We start from the raw sequence: 19,809 nt of genomic DNA on the forward strand, positions 1-19,809 counted from the left end.
CCAGACATACCTTTTCTTTCTAACTGCAGTGGACTGACAAAGAATAAATTAGCTGTTTTATTTTCAACCTCAAGACAAATCATTAACAGTATTAATCATCAGGAACCTGGGGCTGTGTGGGTGTACGAGATTTTAATCAGGGACTTTTTATCTTTAAATGATTAATTCAGTAGGGTAATAATTTGCAGTCTCATACTCTAATCATGCATTTCTTTCAGTAAAATCAAGGAGATCCTTCAAGGACTCTAACAGATCCCTGAAATATTGAGAAAGGTTACAGCTACAGCTGCATTACACACTGCTGATACAGTTATCTGAACTTTGCCTGTTAGTTGTGTGATGGACGTCACATCACCCACCTGTGTTGTGTGAAAGTACCAGTAGTTTCACCCACTATCGCCCAGATCTACAGCTGTCACTTTCCCCTCAGTATGAACAATCCTCTGATGAGGAGTCAAACGGCTTCAGAAACTTAGCATTGCTCTTCCATTAAGTAATGGCACATACAAGAGACAGATTAAAAGAAGGAATTGTCAGAAATGATGCAGCAGAGGCAGAGATATCCTGACTTTTTGTCCCTGTTGTGGGTGAAACTCTGGATCCTACAGTTCCCACAATACAACTCAAGGACATCTTTTATTAGACCCTCCCTGCCTGGTAAATACCAACATCTGTCAAACACCAGGCACTAAGTTTGTAACACAGGCTTCCTTTTAGAAAATATGTTTTCTCAAGCCCGAGATGATTACCAGTGTTGTGTTTTTAGACTTTAAAAATGTCTGTTTGGAGCCACAGGAGACATGATACAGCTGTTTTCACAGGCTGAGTGGTGCTCTTCATGGGAAGTAACTCAATCCTTGTGTAAAATCAATGAAGTGCCACTCAGGGGAGCTCAGGGTCAGTTGTAACATTTTTAAAAATGTCTCCAGATATTTAGAAAGGTTGCTACCTTTGGATAACACTGAAACTTCTTGATACTTGACATGTGACTCAGCCATCTGCCCTTACTGTGAGACTGAGATGCTTTATTATTGTGGTGCATATTGTTAGCTTGCTGCAGCATGCCGCCCACCCACGAAACTGACAACAGGTGGAAAATCACAGCTCAAATCTTTCTCACATTCAAACTGCATTTATGAAAAAGACCTTTTCGATCATAAAGCACAAGTAAAAGGTGATGGTGAAGAACAGTTTGTGAGTAGATGGGAGCTTGGCAGCGGCGTACTGCAGGACTGCGAAATATTTTGCAGGTGCAGTTGGACGTGAAGCAGTGGAAGCAGGTGGATCTTGCAGGTCTCCACCTGCGCTGTCAGGTAATGGAAAAATAACAATATGCTTAGAACAGCGCCTCTGACACAAGCAAACCATATTATAGCCCGGTAAACAGTCATCAGACCAGCAGAGAGATACTGTCACACAGCACCTATCACAACAGGCTGTGATATAAGAGGAAGAAATACTAAGAAATGGTGCAAAAAAAAACCAAACAAAAAAACAGGGAATTTGGCTTCTTCTTGTCTTTGTGGGCAAGTGAAACATGCAACTGGGCATGATGGGAGCAGACTGCCATCACTCAAACGTGTATGTGTGTGCGTGTGTGTGTGCGTGTGTGTGTGTGTGTGTGCGCGCGCGCGCGTGTGACCCCTCTTTCAACACTCACGAGCATGAACTTATTGAGCCCATCTGCTCGCGGTGAAAAATGTGCCAGGCTTGCAGCATCCCGCGGACGTCATGGCAACCTGTGGGGGGCAGCAGGGGCGGTCCTGACTCCGTGCGTGCGTGTGTGTGTGTGTGTGTGTGTGTGTGTGTGTGTGTGTGTGTGTGTGTGTGTGAGCTGTCTGATATTTTGTTGTAGTCTGTGCTAGTGGCTGAGCAGGACGATCAGAGGGGAGCAGTGCAGCAGCAGCAGCAGCAGCGGCGGCGGCGGCAGCAGCAGGCGGGAGGCTGGTAGGATGTTGCGTCTGTGCTGCCGATTACGCTGATCAGAGCCGGAGCGACGATGCAGTGACAGACTACAGGAAGACACGGGGACACACACACACACACAGAGGGAGAGGGGAGGGAGAGCAACACACGACTGCACACGAGAAATGATCCGCTCCTAGACTATGGCACCGTCGGGCTCGCGTAGTATCAAGAAGGGCTGTCAGAGAGTTTTGTACTGGATCCCGGTCCTGTTCATTGCCCTCATAGTGGCTTGGTCATACTACGCCTATGTTCTTCAGCTTTGCATAGGTAAGAAAACAGCTGTCTGGGTAGTAAGAGGAGGAGGAGGTGTGTGTGTGTGTGTGTGTGTGTGTGTGTGTGTGTGTGTGTGTGTGTGTGTGTGAGGAGGAAATGCCTCTGACTGGTGTGTAAGGTTTTTTTGGTGATGGGGTGGGGAGACGTGTCTGTTTCAGCAGTTTGTGGTCCAGGCTGTATTTTTTTTTTTTTTCTTGGATGCAGAAGACTGTGTTGTTGTTCATGCAGTGTGTGGACAGTGTCAGTCACAAGACAACAACAGTTCAAGCAGGAATTGTCAGCATATTTTCACACAGAAGTAGCAATGGTGTCTTTTTGCATGAATAACACATTTTCGTTCTCTTCACATCCTACCACAGACAGAATTACAAGTATTTGACAAGCTGCTTTTATTGTGGAGGAGCTTTTATGACACTATCACAGGATGTACAGAATAGGATTAGGCCACCCTATGAGAGGCATTATCTGACTCCACCACTACCACTCTATCAGCACTATCTTAAAGACTTACTGTAATAGCTTCAGGCTCATGTAGTTGCAGAGCTTCATTATCTGAATTTATATCCTCCACCACAACACCAACAGCATTATCTGTTGGCAAGAAGTCTGACTGTAATGGCCTTTGAGTCAGGCCTACTCCTTCCGTCACGCTCCCCCCGGCTGCTTAGGGTTCGATGGTGCGGTTGCAGACAGCGAGCGTCCTCGGTGAACGGTGAACACCGAGTTGACCTGGATAGTGAGTAATGGTTTCTAGGATGTCTCAGAGGAGTCTCGGCAGCCTACTCATGTGCTCCATTTGGCAGCTTGTCAGACCACTAGGAAAGCAAATCTCCTCTGTCAAAAAGGGTGATGCGATGGAGACAGTATAATGAGTCCAAAGACAGGAAAACACAGGGAGGCAGAGTTAGAGAATCTGCCTGTTTGTTGCTCTTATCTCCTCCAAATTTAGTCAGACCTATCCAGCTTTAACTGAAAGTGTACACTGTCAACTTTGTCCTTACACCTGATCAGTGAGGCTGCAGGAGTCAGTGCTGTGTCACTGGGTTCATCAGCACGGGTGAGCACAGAGAGGTGCCCCCCCCCCCCCCAAGTGTGCCACCCCTTGGTGGCCGCTCTACCAGAGTCAGAAGGTGATAGGTAGTTGACTTCTTAGTATTGTAGATGGATAAATAAAAGTCTGCGTGGATCAGAACCTCTGTATGAAGGGACTGCTCATATTTCTTGTTTTTAAATGAACACAGAGTAATACAGAATGACCACAAAGAGATGCAAAACAGCCAGAAAGAGACACAAGATGACTACAACGAGATTAAAATGACCACAAAGACCTGCAAAACCACCATGTAGAGATGACAAATGATCACCAAGTGATGCAAAACAACCAAAAAGACACACAAAACAAACCACACAAACATGACCCTAAAGGGACACAAAATAATCACAAAGAGATGAAAAACTACCACAGGGATTTAAAAAAGCCAAAAAACGACTGCATAGTGATGAAAAACAACCACAAAGAGATGAAAAATGACCAAAAAGGAATGCAAAACAATCACAAAGAAAAAATAAATGACCATATAGAGATGAGTGGTAGGGGGCTTTCACATGTCTGTGTCCAGGAAACCATTTTCTCATAATCCATCACTGGGTGTAAGCTATGTGGAGTTATTATGGTAAATAGAAGATATATTGCTGTTATTTCATATTACAATATTTAGAGGTCTTTATTCAGCTTTAATTTATTACACTTAATAAAAAATAGAACTATTAATAGTGTATAGTTAATTATTCCAAGAACCAGGGCTTTAAAAGTGAGTTTAAGCACATGTTTATATCTCTCTCTTTTAAAACTTCCCCCCAAAACGTTTCTGAAGCTGCCTGTGTTCACCACAGAGGCCTGCCAGCGTCTGTCCCAGGATGAACCTCTTCTAGGGTTACAGGACGCCTCGTCTCTGCTGCCAGCTCCGTGAGATATCGTCCTTCATTGCTGCAGGGTGACGGAAAAGCAAAATCATTGTTTGGTCAGGCTTTTTTTTCTTTATTTTTTAAAGCATCTTGTTTTGCATCCTGTAGAACAAGAGCAAATTTGTGATGCGTTCGAGTCCCACGGGACGGACAGAGGAAAACAGCAGCAGCAGGGCAGGACAGCGGTCGCTCAGGGCCAGCATGTGCTCTGCAGACAGACGCACAGACAGTTGTGCGAATGTATCGTCAGCTGATACCTCTCAGTTAATCCCATTGTCTGGCTTACATAATTCACCCCAAGCAATCTGCGGTTGACCCACTTCCGTTTAAAGCGCTGAACATCAGCCTTTGAACAGTTGGTCCTTTTTCCAAGATTGTTTAAAATGGGAAATCAGGTGGTATAGTTGGAAATGTGCCTTGTTATAGCAAGAATGCAGAGGGAAAGAGACCGAATGCAGCAAACACGACCATAATGCTTTCACAGACACATTAATAGACACATGCACATGCCCTAAATCACACACACACACACACACACACACACACACACACACACACACGCACTCACACACTTATGCTTCACTGTCAGACTCTGGGGCTTTTATGCTGGCAAGGCGACATGCACAGAATTTTTGGCTGCATGCCTCAATTCAGTTCCTTGGCTTACCTTTCCTCAGTTCATGCTGTGTGCATGTGTGTGTGTGTGTGTGTGTGTGTGTGTGTGTGTGTGTGTGTGTGTGTGTGTGTGTGTGTGTGTGTGTGATTTACAGGCTAATTGCTGAAGATGGATGATTCTGTATGTTCAGCTAATCATAGCTGAGATATTTGGACAAGTACAAAACAGTGTCAGCTCATCTTCCAACAGGTCTGAATTTATGTGTGACTCCAGACCTTCAGGTGTGTGTTTGTGAAGGTTTTGGGGCGATCATCAAGTGTGTGGCTGCTGATGTCAGCCTTCAATCAGCAGCCTCAGCCAGTCCCCACTGTCGGAGTTGTTGCAGCTGTCAGCATTCACACATGCACACAGACAGACCGTGCAGGATGTTCCTGTTGATTCAATGCCTTTTGTCAATGCACAGTAATGCTTATCTACATGAGAGCAACAATGAGTGGACCTGTTTGACTGGGAGTGTGATGTATATTGATTTTGTGACTGGTGTTTTATTGGATGCTGGGGTTAAGGGTTTACAGAGTCAGCATTTTGGAGTTTTGCTAATTTGAAGTTAGACACTGACCATCAGTCAAACAATGGTCATGTAAAATACACCGTGAGAAGGAGGTCCCTGTGTGAGGGATTCAAAAGAGAAACAGAACTTTCATTTTCTTCATGCTGACCTACAAATTTGAGAATATCCTAATGTGCTTTGCAGTGTGTTTCACCTGCTTTCATTCAGCACAGATCTGACTGTGTCTTTCTTTTCAGAGTCCATTGAAGACACAGGAGAAAAGGGTAAGTGTTGCTGTTGAGCATCCAGAGGAATCAGAAGTGCTGTGGCTGCTCTGTAAGAGTTGAGTTCAGTGGCCTTCAGTCTTCAGCCCACATCGAAAAACACAATAATCAGACTGCATCAGCTGGAAGAGTGCCATCGTGTTTTTCCTGACCTTGATTATATGTTTAAACGCAGGCTTTTATTCAGTGCCCATTTTGCATCCACAGAGTCTAGAGATGCATTGACAGAAACCAAAACACAACTGTGTTTCAGTCTTAGACTGGTTAGCAGCACAGATGGTGACAACTGTCAGTCATTCAGTCAGTGAACCATGTTGGTCCGGACTGAAATATCTCTACAGCTATTGGATGGATTCACGTGAAACTATCTGCAGACATTCATGGACCGCAGAGGACGAACCCTACTGACTCTGATGATCACCTGACTTGCCACCTTGAGGTTCCCATTTGGGGCTTTGAGTGAACTATTAGGCAGACTGCCATTATTTTGTGGTGCACACGTTCATGTTGCCCTCAGGATGAATTGTAATAACTCATTTCATAGTGCTGCCATCAGACTCAAATTTGACTAAGCACCTGCAAATCTGATGAAATCCTCTCCAGTTTAAGATGTGTTTAGTGCTTATTAGCAAATGTTAGCATGCTAATATGCTAAACTTCCATCCATCCATCCATTTTCTATGCCGCTTATCCCTTTTGGGGTTGCGAGGGGGCCAGAGCTTATCTCGGCTGTCAACGGGCGGGAGGCGGGGTACACCCTGGACCGGTCGCCAGCCGATCGCAAGGCACATACACACAACCATTCACACTCACACTCACACCTAGGGGCAATTTACAGTCACCAATCAACCTAATGAGCATGTTTTTGGTCTGTGGGAGGAAGCCGGAGTACCCGGAGAGAACCCACGCATGCACGGGAAGAACATGCAAACCATGCTAAACTTATGATAGTGAAAATGGTAAAAATTAAACCTTATTATCAGATTCTGAGCCACACCAGGATTATTAGTATTCACTGAAGCTGCAAACTGCGAGTAAATGGTCAAATGCACACCGCTGATGATGGCAATGACGACGACTTGTTTATGTTTTTCTGCTTTCAGTTGTATACTTGCTGGTGTACCATGTCATCTTCATCATGTTCGTGTGGGCGTACTGGCAAACCATCTTCACCAAGCCCATGAACCCCCTGAAGGAGGTGAGTGTGTCTGACTTCAACGCGTTATTGTCGGCTGGGATGATGAGGCATGGTGGGAAGTGCACATGTAGGTTACAGCCTCCCCGTGTGATTGAACGCTGCATTTAGACTAATAATACTTTCCAGTGGAAGTGCCTGGAGCTGCACTCTAATGGCTCTGATCCTGACCACAGCACTTCAGCTCTGCAGGGTGAACACACACACACACACGCATGCATGCATACATACATCTTAGAGAGGACGCTCAGAGAAAAGCCACCTTTGCATTTCAATTTGAAGTGAGGCGAGGCGGGCATGGCAGTATCATTCATGTGAAAGCTTTCCTTTATGAGACGCGATCGCTGGATCACTTGAGGTTTTGAGTTTGTAATAAAAGTCAAATTTCGTGTGTGCTCTGCTGTTTGTTATCATCTGAGTTATTTGTTTCCAGTGTTCAATCATAAATCGCCTGAGTGGCTGAAAGTAATATTGCAGCTCTGTGCTGCTTTGCTTCTGTTTGCCTGCTGGGGCAGAAAGAACCAAAACAAAAGGAAGAAATAGATAAACCCTTCACTGCCTACTGAGCTGCAGCTTCACACTAACAGACATCACTGCGTTACTGACACTCACACAGCCTGTAGCTTATCTGACAGATAACTGAAATCTGTAAGGGTATGATTCATTAGCGATAACCAGCGCTGCTCACAGACAGAGCGTCTGATAAATCACAGGCGCTGTTTGTCTTTGCCTCTCGGTTCTGCCCTGCACAGTTTCACCTGTCCTACTCTGACAAAGAGCTGCTGGAGCGTGAAGATCGGGGAGAGTCTCAGCAGGAGATCCTGAGGAGGATAGCCAAGGATCTGCCCATATACACCCGCACCAACTCTGGAGGTACAGTACAGTACACACCGCCGCTGATGCAGACCAACGTCAGTCTAGACTGACATGCAGCTCTCAGAGCTCATTTCACCCGTGTCACCTTGTTAGCCTGTGGTCAAGTGTTCGGAGAGGCTGCTACTGACGGCTACATGATTGAATTGCCTGTGTCTCCTCAGCAATCCGTTTCTGTGACCGCTGCCAGCTGCTGAAGCCTGATCGATGTCACCATTGTTCAGTCTGTGATAAGTATGGCTCTCCGCTCGTGCACCCATAGAGAAACGACCACACGAGATATATTGCGTTCTGGCAGGCAGAGTGAGATTCACTTCCACTGACATGTGACCCTGCTGTGTTACAGATGCATCCTGAAGATGGATCACCACTGCCCATGGTGTGTACTGACAGTCACATGTACTCACATGGTGTTGTTAGGATATCCTTGTGATTATATTTTCCATTAAAAGCCTCACAGTGTTCAGCTTTCGTGCGAAGGGGTGCTTTTTTTTTTTTTTCTTCTGGCCTGTAAACACATCACACAGAAGCACAAGGAGCTTGTTTACTGGGCAGCGTTTGACACCGTAACCTCTCATCCTGCCAGATAACAGAATTTGGCAGCAGAGGGAGACAAAACAAATCGGTCTCCACTCGGTGTAATTTTTGCTAAACATGGTCCATTTGTCTGTTCTCTTTCCAATTATGTGCTATGTCTGGTGTTCAGACTGGGGAGAAATTCATGAAAAAGGCTGGATATTAGAATGAGTCATAATGCAATTTGCTACCGTGTCATAAAAGGAATAGGATCCAGGACTTTCCTGGTGTGAACATGTCCTTAGACAAAACACAATGCACAATACTGGTCCCTGATTGGCTGAAAATACCAGGTCCCCTAATTAACATGAAACAATCCTGCTGATTGAAGCTTTTCTTGTCAAGTTTTTTCAGGTAAACAGGCTGGAAAGTTGAAGAATAGTTGTGTACCATCTAGAAATCATCAGTGGAATAGATTCTGGATACCACAATAAATAAATAAATAAATAAATAAATAAATAAATAAATAAATAAATAAATAAATAAATAAGCAGCTGTAACTTTATTTTTCCAGTCACAACTCATCTCCAGTACTTACTGTTTGAAATCAGCTCTTTAAGTCCTGTGTCTGTGCTCAGAAAAGATTTGAGCAGGCTGTAATGATAACATTTTCCCACGCCGACCTGAATTCTTTCATTCTTGTCGCAGGGTGAACAACTGTGTGGGATTCTCCAACTACAAGTTTTTCATGCTGTTCTTGGCATATTCGTTACTCTACTGCCTTTTTATAACTGCTACAGATCTTCAGTACTTCATTAAATTCTGGACAGTAAGTAGTGCATATCCTATACTATGTATTTGTTTTTTCTCTTTAGAAACTGTTGGGCTGAATGCACATCTGAAAACATGCATTCTGTGTTAAATATGTGGCATTTGATTTTTTTTCTCACAAGGCTGGAGGTAGAGCACATTTCCGTCTGAGAGAATATCTGGTATGAGCCAAGCTGGTAGTTAGTGGCACTGCAATAGAAACAGATTACTCAGCTCCCCTAGAGCACTTGAGTAGAACTCAGTCAGCTCTCTCAGAGTCTCTTAGTGTCATCTCTGTTGTCCTGCGCTCGTGTTGATCGTCTGGTTGTTGTTTCCCCTCAGAAAGGACTCCCAGACACTCAGGCGAAGTTCCACATCCTGTTCCTCTTCTTCTCGGCCTCCATGTTCTCAGTCAGCCTGGCCTCGCTTTTCACCTACCACTGCTGGCTCGTCTGCAAGAACAGATCCACTCTGGGTAGGTGCCGCACTTCATGCCTGCGTGTGTGTATTTGCTCTGTTTGTGGATGCGGTAATTGCGCAGCCTCTGTTGTACAGCAGCTCACTCATCTTCGTGCACGGGGAGTATCTGCTCTCAGTCTGCCCACGGTTTGCACAGTGTCATCTTTGCACTAATGATGAAGGATGTTTCATTGCATTTTTCCCACCGTCAGTCACCGTCCTCATCAGCGCAGTGATTTGATGAGCCTCTCCGGGCCGTTATCAGACGGAGTGGTTTCTCATTATGTGTGCACAGTGGCACACTTTGTCTATGTGTTGAGGAGAGTGGATTATCCAGAGGAGTATGTTACAGTGTAATGCAAAGACACAAGGCTCAGAGCAGTAAGCAGCTTAGTAACAGACACTGCTAGGAAGAGAAGTCACACATGGTGGAGCTGTCTGAGATCTGCTTTTCCTCCACTACAAAGACACTTTCATTCATACTTGTTTCACTGATACAGCCATTCCGCAGCAATGCGTTGATCTGTTGTCTGAATGAGCCCCTCATAGAGAGCGAGTGCTGTGTTTGTTCATCCTCCTGTCAGACTGACTCTTGGTCTCCATGTGTGTCCTCTCAGAGGCTGTGCGCTCTCCGGTGTTTCGCCACGGCACAGATAAGAACGGTTTCAGCCTGGGCTTCAGTAAGAACTTCCGACAGGTCTTTGGTGACGAAGTCAAATACTGGCCCCTTCCTGTTTTCTCCAGGTAAGGTTTTATGAGCATTCAGAGGAAAATCATGTAAAATGTCAAATGAAATGGAAATAGGAAACATCAGATGACTGAAGGAGGCCATACTAAAGAAATATCCAACAGAGCCAGTGAATGTGTTTAGAAATTATTTTCAACGTCTCCTGGCAGGTTGTTGGACAGTTTAGGAGCCCTGATGACCTGCAATTTTTAATCTAGACGGAAGGACTATCAGGTCAAAGACTTCGGGCTCCACAGCTCTGTTGTGTGGCGAAGACTTGAAATGAGATCAGTAAAACCAAATCAAACTCATAACCTATTGACAAGGACAGCCACTGTGCTGCACTTTGGGCTGAAACCTGCTTAGAGTGTGTCTAAACATGATGTCAGGGGCCTCCTTTCATCTCTCCACTGTCAGCTCTAATAAAGACATGACATGAGAGAACAGAGAACAGTTCAGCATTAGCACATTAGCTAGATATGTACTGTTTATGAGCTCTTATATAAGACATGAATATTTAGTGTAGTTGTATTCATCTGTATGATTCTTATTCTTGCACATAAGGTCATTATGATGGCATTAACAGTGCTTAAATTAAACACCATATTATATTAAAACCTGCTGTACTAAAGTGTTTTAAAGGCCCCATTTCCTCTCCCACTGCACCTATGTCTATATGAGGACTTTTCATATCGCTTATAAAGTCAGCATTAACGTGCACAGCAGTGGCACATATTTTCCTCAGAAAATCTTCTGTAGTTCAGATAACCTCCCTCAGGATGTCAGAAGTGTTGAATAAATGAAGTCATGGTTCAGCTTCTCCAGCTTTGCAAAATGAGTAATTCATGCCGACAGAATGAGTAATATTCTGAATATACAGCTTTTTGTTAATCACAGTCAAGGTCTGAAAATAGCCCCCCACAAACTCCCAGTGTTAAAACAAAAGCTGATAATTGTGAGGGGCAGATTTCAGACGAGGGTGTGATTGGATGCGCAAACCCTTTCTGTCCCATTATTTTAAACAACTGGTTACTGCATATTTGTTTACTGCGTAAACTAAACCCCTGTAATCCTCAAACACACGAACGTTTCTTCTCTGGTGTTGTCTTGCAAAGCAGTCACTATTTCATGGAACTAGCAACATTGTAGTGAGACAATGTAAGGTCTGAAAGACCAAACAAGACGATCCTCCTCTTCCAAATGAAAAGCCTTCATCCTTGAATACATTTGCTGCCACAGCTTTACCTGGTCTGGTATGACCAGTAGCTTATTGAGGCTAATGTAAGTAATCAGCTCTCTGATTTTATGACTCTTCTCTACTTGTGCTATTTTTAATCTGTTTTAGCATTTAGCATCAGCCCATAATTGCCCCTTGTAACCACAATGACTGCTCTTTATCAAATGTTGCTTAGACTCGCTGTGACATAATCCACAGTCTTTATTAGCTGTCATGTCCACACACGTAAATAAAATACATAACAAATATCAGCTACTTTGAGCAGATTATTACTGGCTAAGCTGTTCTTTCTGCTGTGTTCGTGCTGGTTTTCCAGTTTAGGGGACGGTTGCTCGTTCCCAACCTGTCTGGTGAATCTGGACCCGGAGCAGCCGTCATCGCCGACTGGCTCCAACCCTGCCAACAAAGTGTGAGTGAAAATAAAATGAAGAGCACGCACATTCATAAAAAAGTAAAGCCAGGTACAGCACAGAAACAAGAGTCTGCACAAATGCAAGTCAGCCCCCGGTGGTTATTCACCCCGTAGGTTTAATGATGCAGGAAAATCACTTTGCAGTTTTAAATTAGGAATCCAGATCACAGGATAAAAGAATTTAAGACTGTTTTATTTAAAGAAGCACGTGGGCCTTCACATACTTCACAAGAGGCTCCTGGCTTCCTCCCTGCTCATGTGTATTTGTGTTTCCAGTGCAGCAGAGGGCCGTCAGTTCCCCTCCAAGCCGCTGAGGGAGTCTCAGAGTCGGCTGCTCACCAGCACCCCCTCCTGGACAGAGAGTGACAGTGCAACAGACAAAGACAAGAAGGGTGAGACCGTTAGACTCCTTATAGTGGCTTTCTCTCATCACATAACCCCAAGAAAACAATGATTAAGAGTTCAAACAGATGTTCAATGACTTAAATATTCATATTATTGTCTCTTTGTCTGCATTCAGGTGCCAGCAACCCAGGGATGACCATAGAAAATGAGGCGTAACCTGAGTTACACAGGTGACCCTGTATGTTAACAGTCATAAAGAAAATATTCACCTATCAATACAAAAGACATCTTGTGACCTTGTGTTTCACCCGACAGGTCTATGCTGCCCCCCCCCCTCGGTGTTTGTGCCTATCAGAACGTGACGTAGTGGTGACATCATCAGTATTTGTTGTTTTCCACATTTGTTGCTTCTGAGAGGTTTACATGACTGACATCACATATGAACCAGAGAAAAAAAAAATGAATGAAGATTATCATCAGTGTCATCAAATAAGCAACAGTTTCTGTTGCAATCTGAAAGAATTGGACTGAAATGAATATTGCATTCCAGCTATCACACCTCCTTTTGTTTGTATATGAATAAGCACAGCAGCGATGGAAGAGATGTTTCTGCACTTTGTATACGAGGAGATCAGTCTGAGCTGCTTTTGTACGTTACAGTGGATTTACCCTCAAGTTGATTTATGTTGTTTTCATAGCCTAGCACATGAAGTGAACGCTGTTATCAGTTTGCCAAATGTTTGCACATTGAGTAGAGATCAGTAGTGGTGTTCATGTGATGTACCTGATATTCCTTTCTTCTTTTTTGTTTAGTAAAGTTTTTGTTGGGGGGAAGGGGGGGGCGGGGTGTTCCCACCCACTACGTTGAGTGTTGTGGAAGATGATGCATGCTCTCATCTCAGGATGTCAAACACTCTTTGTTCTAGTGACCTGTACCACAAGATGTTCTCCCCTTTGCTTGGAAACAAAAAAACCCTCCTCCAGTGTATTAATTAGTAATCTGAATAAGGGCTCTTCTGACTCGTTATGCATGAGTGAGGATGCTGCTGTCACAGTGAGACACCTGACAGCAAGTGTCCCCCTCTGCCAAATATCTAAAGTGCTGTCCGGTTGCCTACAGGACACGTCACACTGCCGGCCAACAGCTTCCTGACTGTCTCTGGAGGGCCGGCGGCAAGACCTCTGTGTGATGCTGCAGATCTGTTCACCATCAAAAAGCAGATGCTGTCGAGTGTTTTTCTAACTCACAACATGATGTTGTGGATGAACTGCAGAGCAACAGGAAAAAAAGAGAGAGAAACAGCTCCAGCCGCTTTGTACAGTTATATTTTCACCTTCTGAGGACTCAGTCTGTTCTCTCTCTGGCTGGAAACTATTAAACCATCACTGGAAATTAGCTGGAAGAATGTATGCTCGTTTCAAGACAAAAAAAAAAAAAAGCTCCATGGTGACAGTGTCAATCTATATTTTTCTATTCTTCTGTCTGTATGACTCAAGAGACAATGTGGATGTGTGAGGTAATGTACTGTACAGTTGTGATGCCTTATAATTAAAATGAGCTCCTCTTCAGCCTCTTTATTCAACTCTTTGCTGCACATTTCGAGGGGTTTTGCATCATGAAAGAGATGTAACGGCCAACAGCACATTATGGTAGAAAAGTTTCAAGCCTTTATTTACAAAATAATCTAAAAACAATCCTCTTTTATATTGCATATTCTCTTTTTACTCCTTTACAGTGTGAAAGATGTGCTGCAGAGAGAAAGAAAGGAAGGTGCTTCAGGTTAATAAGTGGAGAACCTACACTGCAACACACACCTATGGAAGTTCAGGATACTATTCAACAACACGGCATTTATTCAAACTTTTGTTTTAGTACATGCGGCTCTTCTACGCAGCATGAATGAACCGGAAAGCAATACAAAAAAAAAAAAAAGTCATTCAAAAGGCCAAATCTACGAGTGAAATGAACTCCACGGGAACACAGATGCGTGTTAAAAGGCATTTTTGTTTTTCTATTCCAATGAGTAAAAGTTTTTCTCCTTTTATTACAACACTAAAAGCCTACAAAACCTTAATTTCAATTAAAAATGAAAATTGACTCTTAACAGAACAGTTCAGGGTCACCTCAGTATGTCCTACAGCAGGCGAGTGTCTTTTGTTTTACATGTTTTCATTTCTTTTATTACTTTTTCTGGTCTGGTGAATTTGGCTGATATCACAGCGAGCCCATGTAGAGGTGATGCATCCGCCTTCACGTGTGCTTGTGTCACTGAGGGTGTTTACATGCACAAATAATCCACATTCCTCCAATGAAAAGTATGCATTGAGTACATACTGCATATATATATTTGAATGCCACCACTCGGACCATTATCATAAATACAAAAAGGAAAAGAGCAACAAATAGTAAAGAGGAGAGAGTATACACTTGTTTTCGTATCCCGTCTACGTATAGGCAGAATACATCAGCTTGTTAAAGGCATCTCACAGTGGGATTAGAGCATATTCTGGTCATTATAAACATATTTATAAGAAAAAAAAAACTTCAATGAGATATTCATGTGCACGTAAACAGACTCACTGACAGCTCCCTTTCTCATTATCATACAAGAGATCCAATGGCAGAGGGCGAGCGTACCGTGTCTTAGTGTTGAATGTCAGAGAAGACAAGATACTCAGTGTCAGACAGCCTGCACAATAAAAGTTTAAAAGATAAGAAAGCAGCTAATGTTAAGGCTGAGCGTGGTGAGGGCGGCTGTTACATGTTCACAATGTAAAACGGGAACGTAGAGAAGGCAACGAACAGGAGAGAGACACCGGAAACATTTTCAGCTTTCCATATAAAATCAGGTTAGAGCTTTAAAGTGCAAAACGTTTTCTACAGAACATTTTAGGAAAACTAAAATCCCATCTTTTCAAGCATGTTAAACTGAACTGATTCAACCAGGCAACCGTCTACACCGCGTCATAGAAATAAAAGACCAAGCTCACACATGCGGCCAGCAGGGGGCATGTGTGAGGACAGCTGTAGGGCTTTTTTTTTCTTTTTTTTCACCATCATATTCAGTTGTCTAAGGTGAGCAGAGGCCTATGAGAAGCAGCTTGCTAAATGACGTGTGTATGTTTCGTGTTCTTCCATTTTTGTCATCCGCTTGCCGAAGCTTGGCTTCAGTGCCGCACTGATTGTGCATGTTGAACCGCAGGATGGGAGAGTTTCAGAGTGACGTCACGACTGCTGCTTGTTCGCCTCCTCTTCGTAAGCGTTTCCCGTTCCGTTCTGGACGTAGGCCGAGCCGGAGCCCAGCCCGTACAAGTGACCACAGTACTTTGCATCATCGATATGATCCTCAAAGAACATCTGTGGGCAAAGTAAAGAACAAAGACACTGAGAGCGGACACTTAAAGCATCATTTAACAACTTACTATCCTCTGGAACCAGTCACACATGTATGTTGAGTGTGATTCCGGCACGAGACCCACATGTTAAAGTGGCATCATATTATCTTAACGTGGTGCAGGTCTGACAGGGGCTTCGGTAAAACTTTGACCACACTCACAGCACAGATCTCCTCTCTCTGACTTGAGAAGCTCACCTCTCTCATCTTGAAAAAAGCCATGCCTGTGAGTAAAGAGTCAGAGCCAGCCTGGTGCTGTGGTCCGATCCTCTCCAGCTCCAGCTGCTCAGCTACTTCCTGCAGCCCGCCCTGAACAACAGAACACCATCAGCCACCCAACAGCCACACACACACACAACACAACAGAAAACAAAGGTGTGAAGCTCAACACATTTAGAAAACAGGAGAGAGGACTAGCTCTTTAACTACCTTCAGGTTTTTACAGCTCTTCATGAGGTACTTGACGTCATAAATGACTGGAAAGTACAAGCGAAGAATCTCAAAGAAGTCCACCTCCTCCTCGGGCAGGTTAGCGTTGGACAGAATCTTGATCAGGTATCCAAAGTCATAGCCGCTGCAGAAAAACACACACACATGCACACCTTATAACTTTGTTTGTAAAGGACACACAAGCTCCAAGAGATCCTCTCACTTCCAATCTGCCATGACACAAAAATGACTGTCTTTGTGTTACGCCTGTGCCTGCTCGCCGGTGTGTATAAAGTGCACGAGACTACTACAAATGCAAGGACAATAATCTACACAAGGCCAATGTCCCAGAAAAGATCCTGTGATGCAGGATTTTGGATTTACAGCAAGTATCCAGCTAATCAAAGGCTAATAAGAGCTGAAAAAAAGGTGAAAGAGTAGTTTGCTCACAACACACCAATTATCCAGTAAGATCAACACTGAAGTCACCAGAAAACAATGAAAAATGGGATGAATTACAGAAAAACTCGTAACGACAGAATCAAGAGAAGAAAGACCACAAAGAAACTAAACAAAAACAATGTGACATCAAAGCCTGCTGGTGGAGGTGTGTTCTAAATACCTGAACGATGATAACCTAAGCTTTGTTTATTTTCCAAAGCCGGGTTATCTGTAGCCTCAGTTTGCCATGGACACACAGTGGGAAACTGAGTACGACATGAAGATGTTAAGCAGCAGAGTGGAGAAAATACTGGTGAAAAGTCACTTCATCATTACAGACCAGTGCAGCAAGTGTTCAGTTCACTCGAGCAGCAAACATTAACAGGATCTTGTTCAGTTTTAACATGTTTAACACAGTTCTGCTCAACAACTCACCTCTTACTGAAAGACAATAAACAAATAAATCAAGAGAAATAAACAAACTAAATCATGCTCCTTCTGAGAGGCCACAGAAAACACCATTAGTAAACATGAGGATGTCTGTGTGTAGACTGAGAAATGCTGTCAAGCATATAACATGCTGATAAAATGGAGGGTTTGGATGAAGAACACTGTGTCTTATATGCTGTATATGGTGGTGAGCAAATATAGTTATGATACCAGAAATAACCTCTGCCAAGGAGTTGGCCTGATTTTCAGAAAACTTTCATGAAAAGGTGTAACGCGGGCCAGAGAAGAATCCAAATCACAGGGAGGCGACAGGAGCTATTTTTCACTTCTGTTAACATTGCTAGAGAGGACATTTGGCTTTGTCAGAATAAATGTCATAGAGCTTAAAATCCAGTAGATGGTAATAAAGTTAAAGCCAATTGTAGAAACATGACGCCTCCACATCACAGTCCACAGTCACAGGCACCAGTAGTCCTCTGGGGCAGCCGACATGTAGCTGCTCATACAGCTGTTCCGGAGCGCTCGGGGACAGTGGTTTGGTTTCACCGGAGAATCAGATCAAATGAAACATTTGTGACAATCCTTTTTGCTCAAACTAAAGTGTAGCTGTGGAAACAAACACATATCATGTAACTAATTCTACACTTAGTCACATCCAAAGTTTGGGAAATATATCCAGACATATCCGGTGGCTGCTCTGGCAGATTTGCATATCAGTGTGTGCCCTTCTAGTGTCTGAACACTAACGCATGCAGCCGCCTACAGCGCAGCTGCCACAATTCACCTCCACCTGACTGCATACAAAAAGAGCCACATCAGCATGATACCTGTGAAAAGACAGCCACTTGACCCCATCACAGAGCACCACTCCCGATGTCATCAGCAGCTCTGCAAAGTACAGCGTCTCGATGCCTTCGTCCTCGTGCTTCTTGAACTGGATCCCTGAAGTGGTCAGGAGCTCAATGGAGTCCTGTGCGTACATATCTTCTCTGATGACGGAGACACATCACACGGTTATTTTTTTCAACCACCAAAGACAGTCAAGTGGATATGAGAGAAGTAATTGAACATCACAATTAGAAAATCAGTCTGGATTTGGTGAGCGGTGTCTGAAGTGTTGTGCTCTGTTGGTGCGTGCGCTTCAAAGAGTCATGTACTGAATATATAAGCTGACAATATGCAGCGTCTCAATGCCAGACCCTCTTCACTCTGTGCTGCCAAAACCATTCGTTTCCTGTTAACTGTGAATCCTACTGATTTCAAGACACACAGGACAACATGACGATGTGCCGTGGACGCATCCGGACGCCACACAAAAGGTGAAAAGAGTGAGAGAAGCACAAGTGTTATCTTACGTGAGGTTAAACTTAAAATTGAACTGCCATGTTGAGGTGCCCGGAGGGTATTCGCCTTGCTCGTTCATAAACGTGAGGCCCAGCTGGATTATCTTTAGCAAGTCCACGTTGCAGCGCAGTAGCTGGTACTGATAGTCAGCGTTGCTCCTGAACTCTCCGATTGGTCTGGCTACCACACCTGGAAACTCGGTGTCCTGGAAGAAGACAGACAACTCGTTATGCCCAATGGAAATCTGCTTGCTTGCAGGGGACAATTTCTGTCCTCATCCAGCACCGCTCACCATAGCAATGTAGTTGTACTTTCGGATGACATGTCTGATCCTCTTCAGCTCCTCCTCCAGGTTGTTAGCCCAAACCTCACATATTCTTTGGCTGTGATCCACAGTAGCTGCGGGCATAGTGCCACTTCACCATGCAAAGAGAAAGACCCCAAAAACAAAAGGACTAAGCTTCAAGACAGATGGTTCACAGACACAAACAGCTGACCTGTGACAGATGAAATGATGAGAGCTGGGAGGACAAAGGCACACAACACATGATCCCCAGATACCCAAGAAAAGCTGACAAACCATTTGGCTAACAATACAGAACTGTTGACTCTATGATATGAACTGCAGGACACACAACCTGCTCAGGCACAGACATCTCAATGTCAGTGGGGAAGCTAACTCAGCCTCAGCGCTTCCTGTCAGACGCGATACTGAAGTGAAATGAGCAGGTAACATTAATACAAACAGACATGGGAGCAGCAGCTGCCTGCTGGAGACGAGCCTGCCCGGCTGGCTGCTGTTAGCCTTCAGCAGCACTCTGGGTTAGCTAGGTTACCTGTAGCAGCTAGCAGGCTACAGACAGCTAACATGAGCTGGGGGGCTGTGTGCAGGTTCAACACACTTCTCCAGACAGACAGCTAGCTCCAAAGACGAATGAGAGTGTGTGCAAGACCTGAAACACACGAGTAACTAGCAACACACACTCACACATACACTCACTCAGCGGCACTTTGATATTGCAAAGCTCACTGTAGCCTCGTGAACTTACCGTTCCCCAAACCGGGCCGTGTGTGTTTTAAGTGCGTACTATCAGAAAACTGTTGCTTTGTTCTACGTTATTGTGCCGGGGGGGTTCCGTTAACTTTTAAATAGTTTATATTCATTAATGTATCGATGTCAACCTACGGCTGCCATCATAGCTGAGTCTACAACCCTACGTCACCACGTAAGACAGTAACGTCATGTGCGTGTGCATGTGCCGTGTGGGCCACGTCCGGTTTTTCAGTGCTCCTGCACAAAAAGAAAAAAAAAAAAACCCTACCATTTGTTCATTTAAACAAATTGTCATAGGCCTATGTATGACAGTAAATGAAACGTTTAAACTTTTTACACATTTTAAACTTGGACCCGTTAAGTGAACCCTCAGTTTTCCGGTGTCTTAAGAGGCACCATTGTATTTTTGTCCATAACAACAGTGTAGTGCACTTTCACTCTTTAGACAGGCACTTTAGTTTAACAC

General features: G+C 44.1%; 2 protein-coding genes across 4 annotated transcripts; one reads left to right on the forward strand and one right to left on the reverse strand.

Annotated features, from left to right (window-relative positions):
• Positions 1-1,759: 1,759 nt before the first annotated feature.
• On the forward strand, positions 1,760-13,801 carry zdhhc2 (zinc finger DHHC-type palmitoyltransferase 2). Of its 2 annotated transcripts, XM_070962142.1 has the most exons (14): positions 2,014-2,235; positions 5,630-5,656; positions 6,760-6,854; positions 7,604-7,724; positions 7,889-7,958; positions 8,071-8,103; positions 8,949-9,069; positions 9,194-9,232; positions 9,393-9,525; positions 10,127-10,253; positions 11,790-11,882; positions 12,162-12,277; positions 12,406-12,468; positions 12,546-13,655. In XM_070962142.1, the coding sequence occupies exons 1-13, from the start codon at positions 2,109-2,111 to the stop codon at positions 12,444-12,446; spliced, it is 1,143 nt and encodes a 380-aa protein (XP_070818243.1). In that variant the 5' UTR covers positions 2,014-2,108; the 3' UTR covers positions 12,447-12,468; positions 12,546-13,655. The 2 variants fall into 2 exon arrangements, with proteins under 2 accessions (XP_070818244.1, XP_070818243.1); XM_070962143.1 differs by lacking the exon at positions 9,194-9,232 and having other exon boundaries at positions 1,760-2,235; positions 12,546-13,801.
• A 74-nt stretch (positions 13,802-13,875) lies between these two features.
• On the reverse strand, positions 13,876-19,525 carry cnot7 (CCR4-NOT transcription complex, subunit 7). 2 transcript variants are annotated; one of them, XM_070962990.1, is made up of 7 exons: positions 19,339-19,525; positions 18,582-18,705; positions 18,301-18,494; positions 17,773-17,934; positions 16,055-16,199; positions 15,824-15,934; positions 13,876-15,588 (listed from the first exon to the last, which is right to left on the reverse strand). In XM_070962990.1, exons 2-7 carry the CDS (start codon positions 18,696-18,698, stop codon positions 15,457-15,459), a joined length of 861 nt encoding a protein of 286 aa, XP_070819091.1. In that variant the 5' UTR covers positions 18,699-18,705; positions 19,339-19,525; the 3' UTR covers positions 13,876-15,456. The 2 variants fall into 2 exon arrangements, with proteins under 2 accessions (XP_070819091.1, XP_070819092.1); XM_070962991.1 differs by lacking the exon at positions 19,339-19,525 and having other exon boundaries at positions 18,582-19,211.
• Positions 19,526-19,809: the final 284 nt, after the last annotated feature.

Source organism: Chaetodon trifascialis, chromosome 5, assembly GCF_039877785.1.
Source record: "Chaetodon trifascialis isolate fChaTrf1 chromosome 5, fChaTrf1.hap1, whole genome shotgun sequence".
NCBI classification, from domain to species: Eukaryota; Metazoa; Chordata; class Actinopteri; order Chaetodontiformes; family Chaetodontidae; genus Chaetodon; species Chaetodon trifascialis.

Bases quoted from the DNA above. Each gene is read 5' to 3' on its own strand.
- zdhhc2 (XM_070962142.1), top strand. From the start codon at position 2,109: ATGGCACCGTCGGGCTCGCGTAGTATCAAGAAGGGCTGTCAGAGAGTT. The intron at 9,233-9,392 runs GTATGAGCCAAG...GTTTCCCCTCAG, and splicing joins TCCGTCTGAGAGAATATCTG to AAAGGACTCCCAGACACTCA. The intron at 10,254-11,789 runs GTAAGGTTTTAT...CTGGTTTTCCAG, and splicing joins CCCCTTCCTGTTTTCTCCAG to TTTAGGGGACGGTTGCTCGT.
- cnot7 (XM_070962990.1), bottom strand. From the start codon at position 18,698: ATGCCCGCAGCTACTGTGGATCACAGCCAAAGAATATGTGAGGTTTGG. The intron at 18,495-18,581 runs GTGAGCGGTGCT...GTCTTCTTCCAG, and splicing joins AGTACAACTACATTGCTATG to GACACCGAGTTTCCAGGTGT. The intron at 15,589-15,823 runs GTGAGCTTCTCA...CTTTGCCCACAG, and splicing joins CTTTTTTCAAGATGAGAGAG to ATGTTCTTTGAGGATCATAT.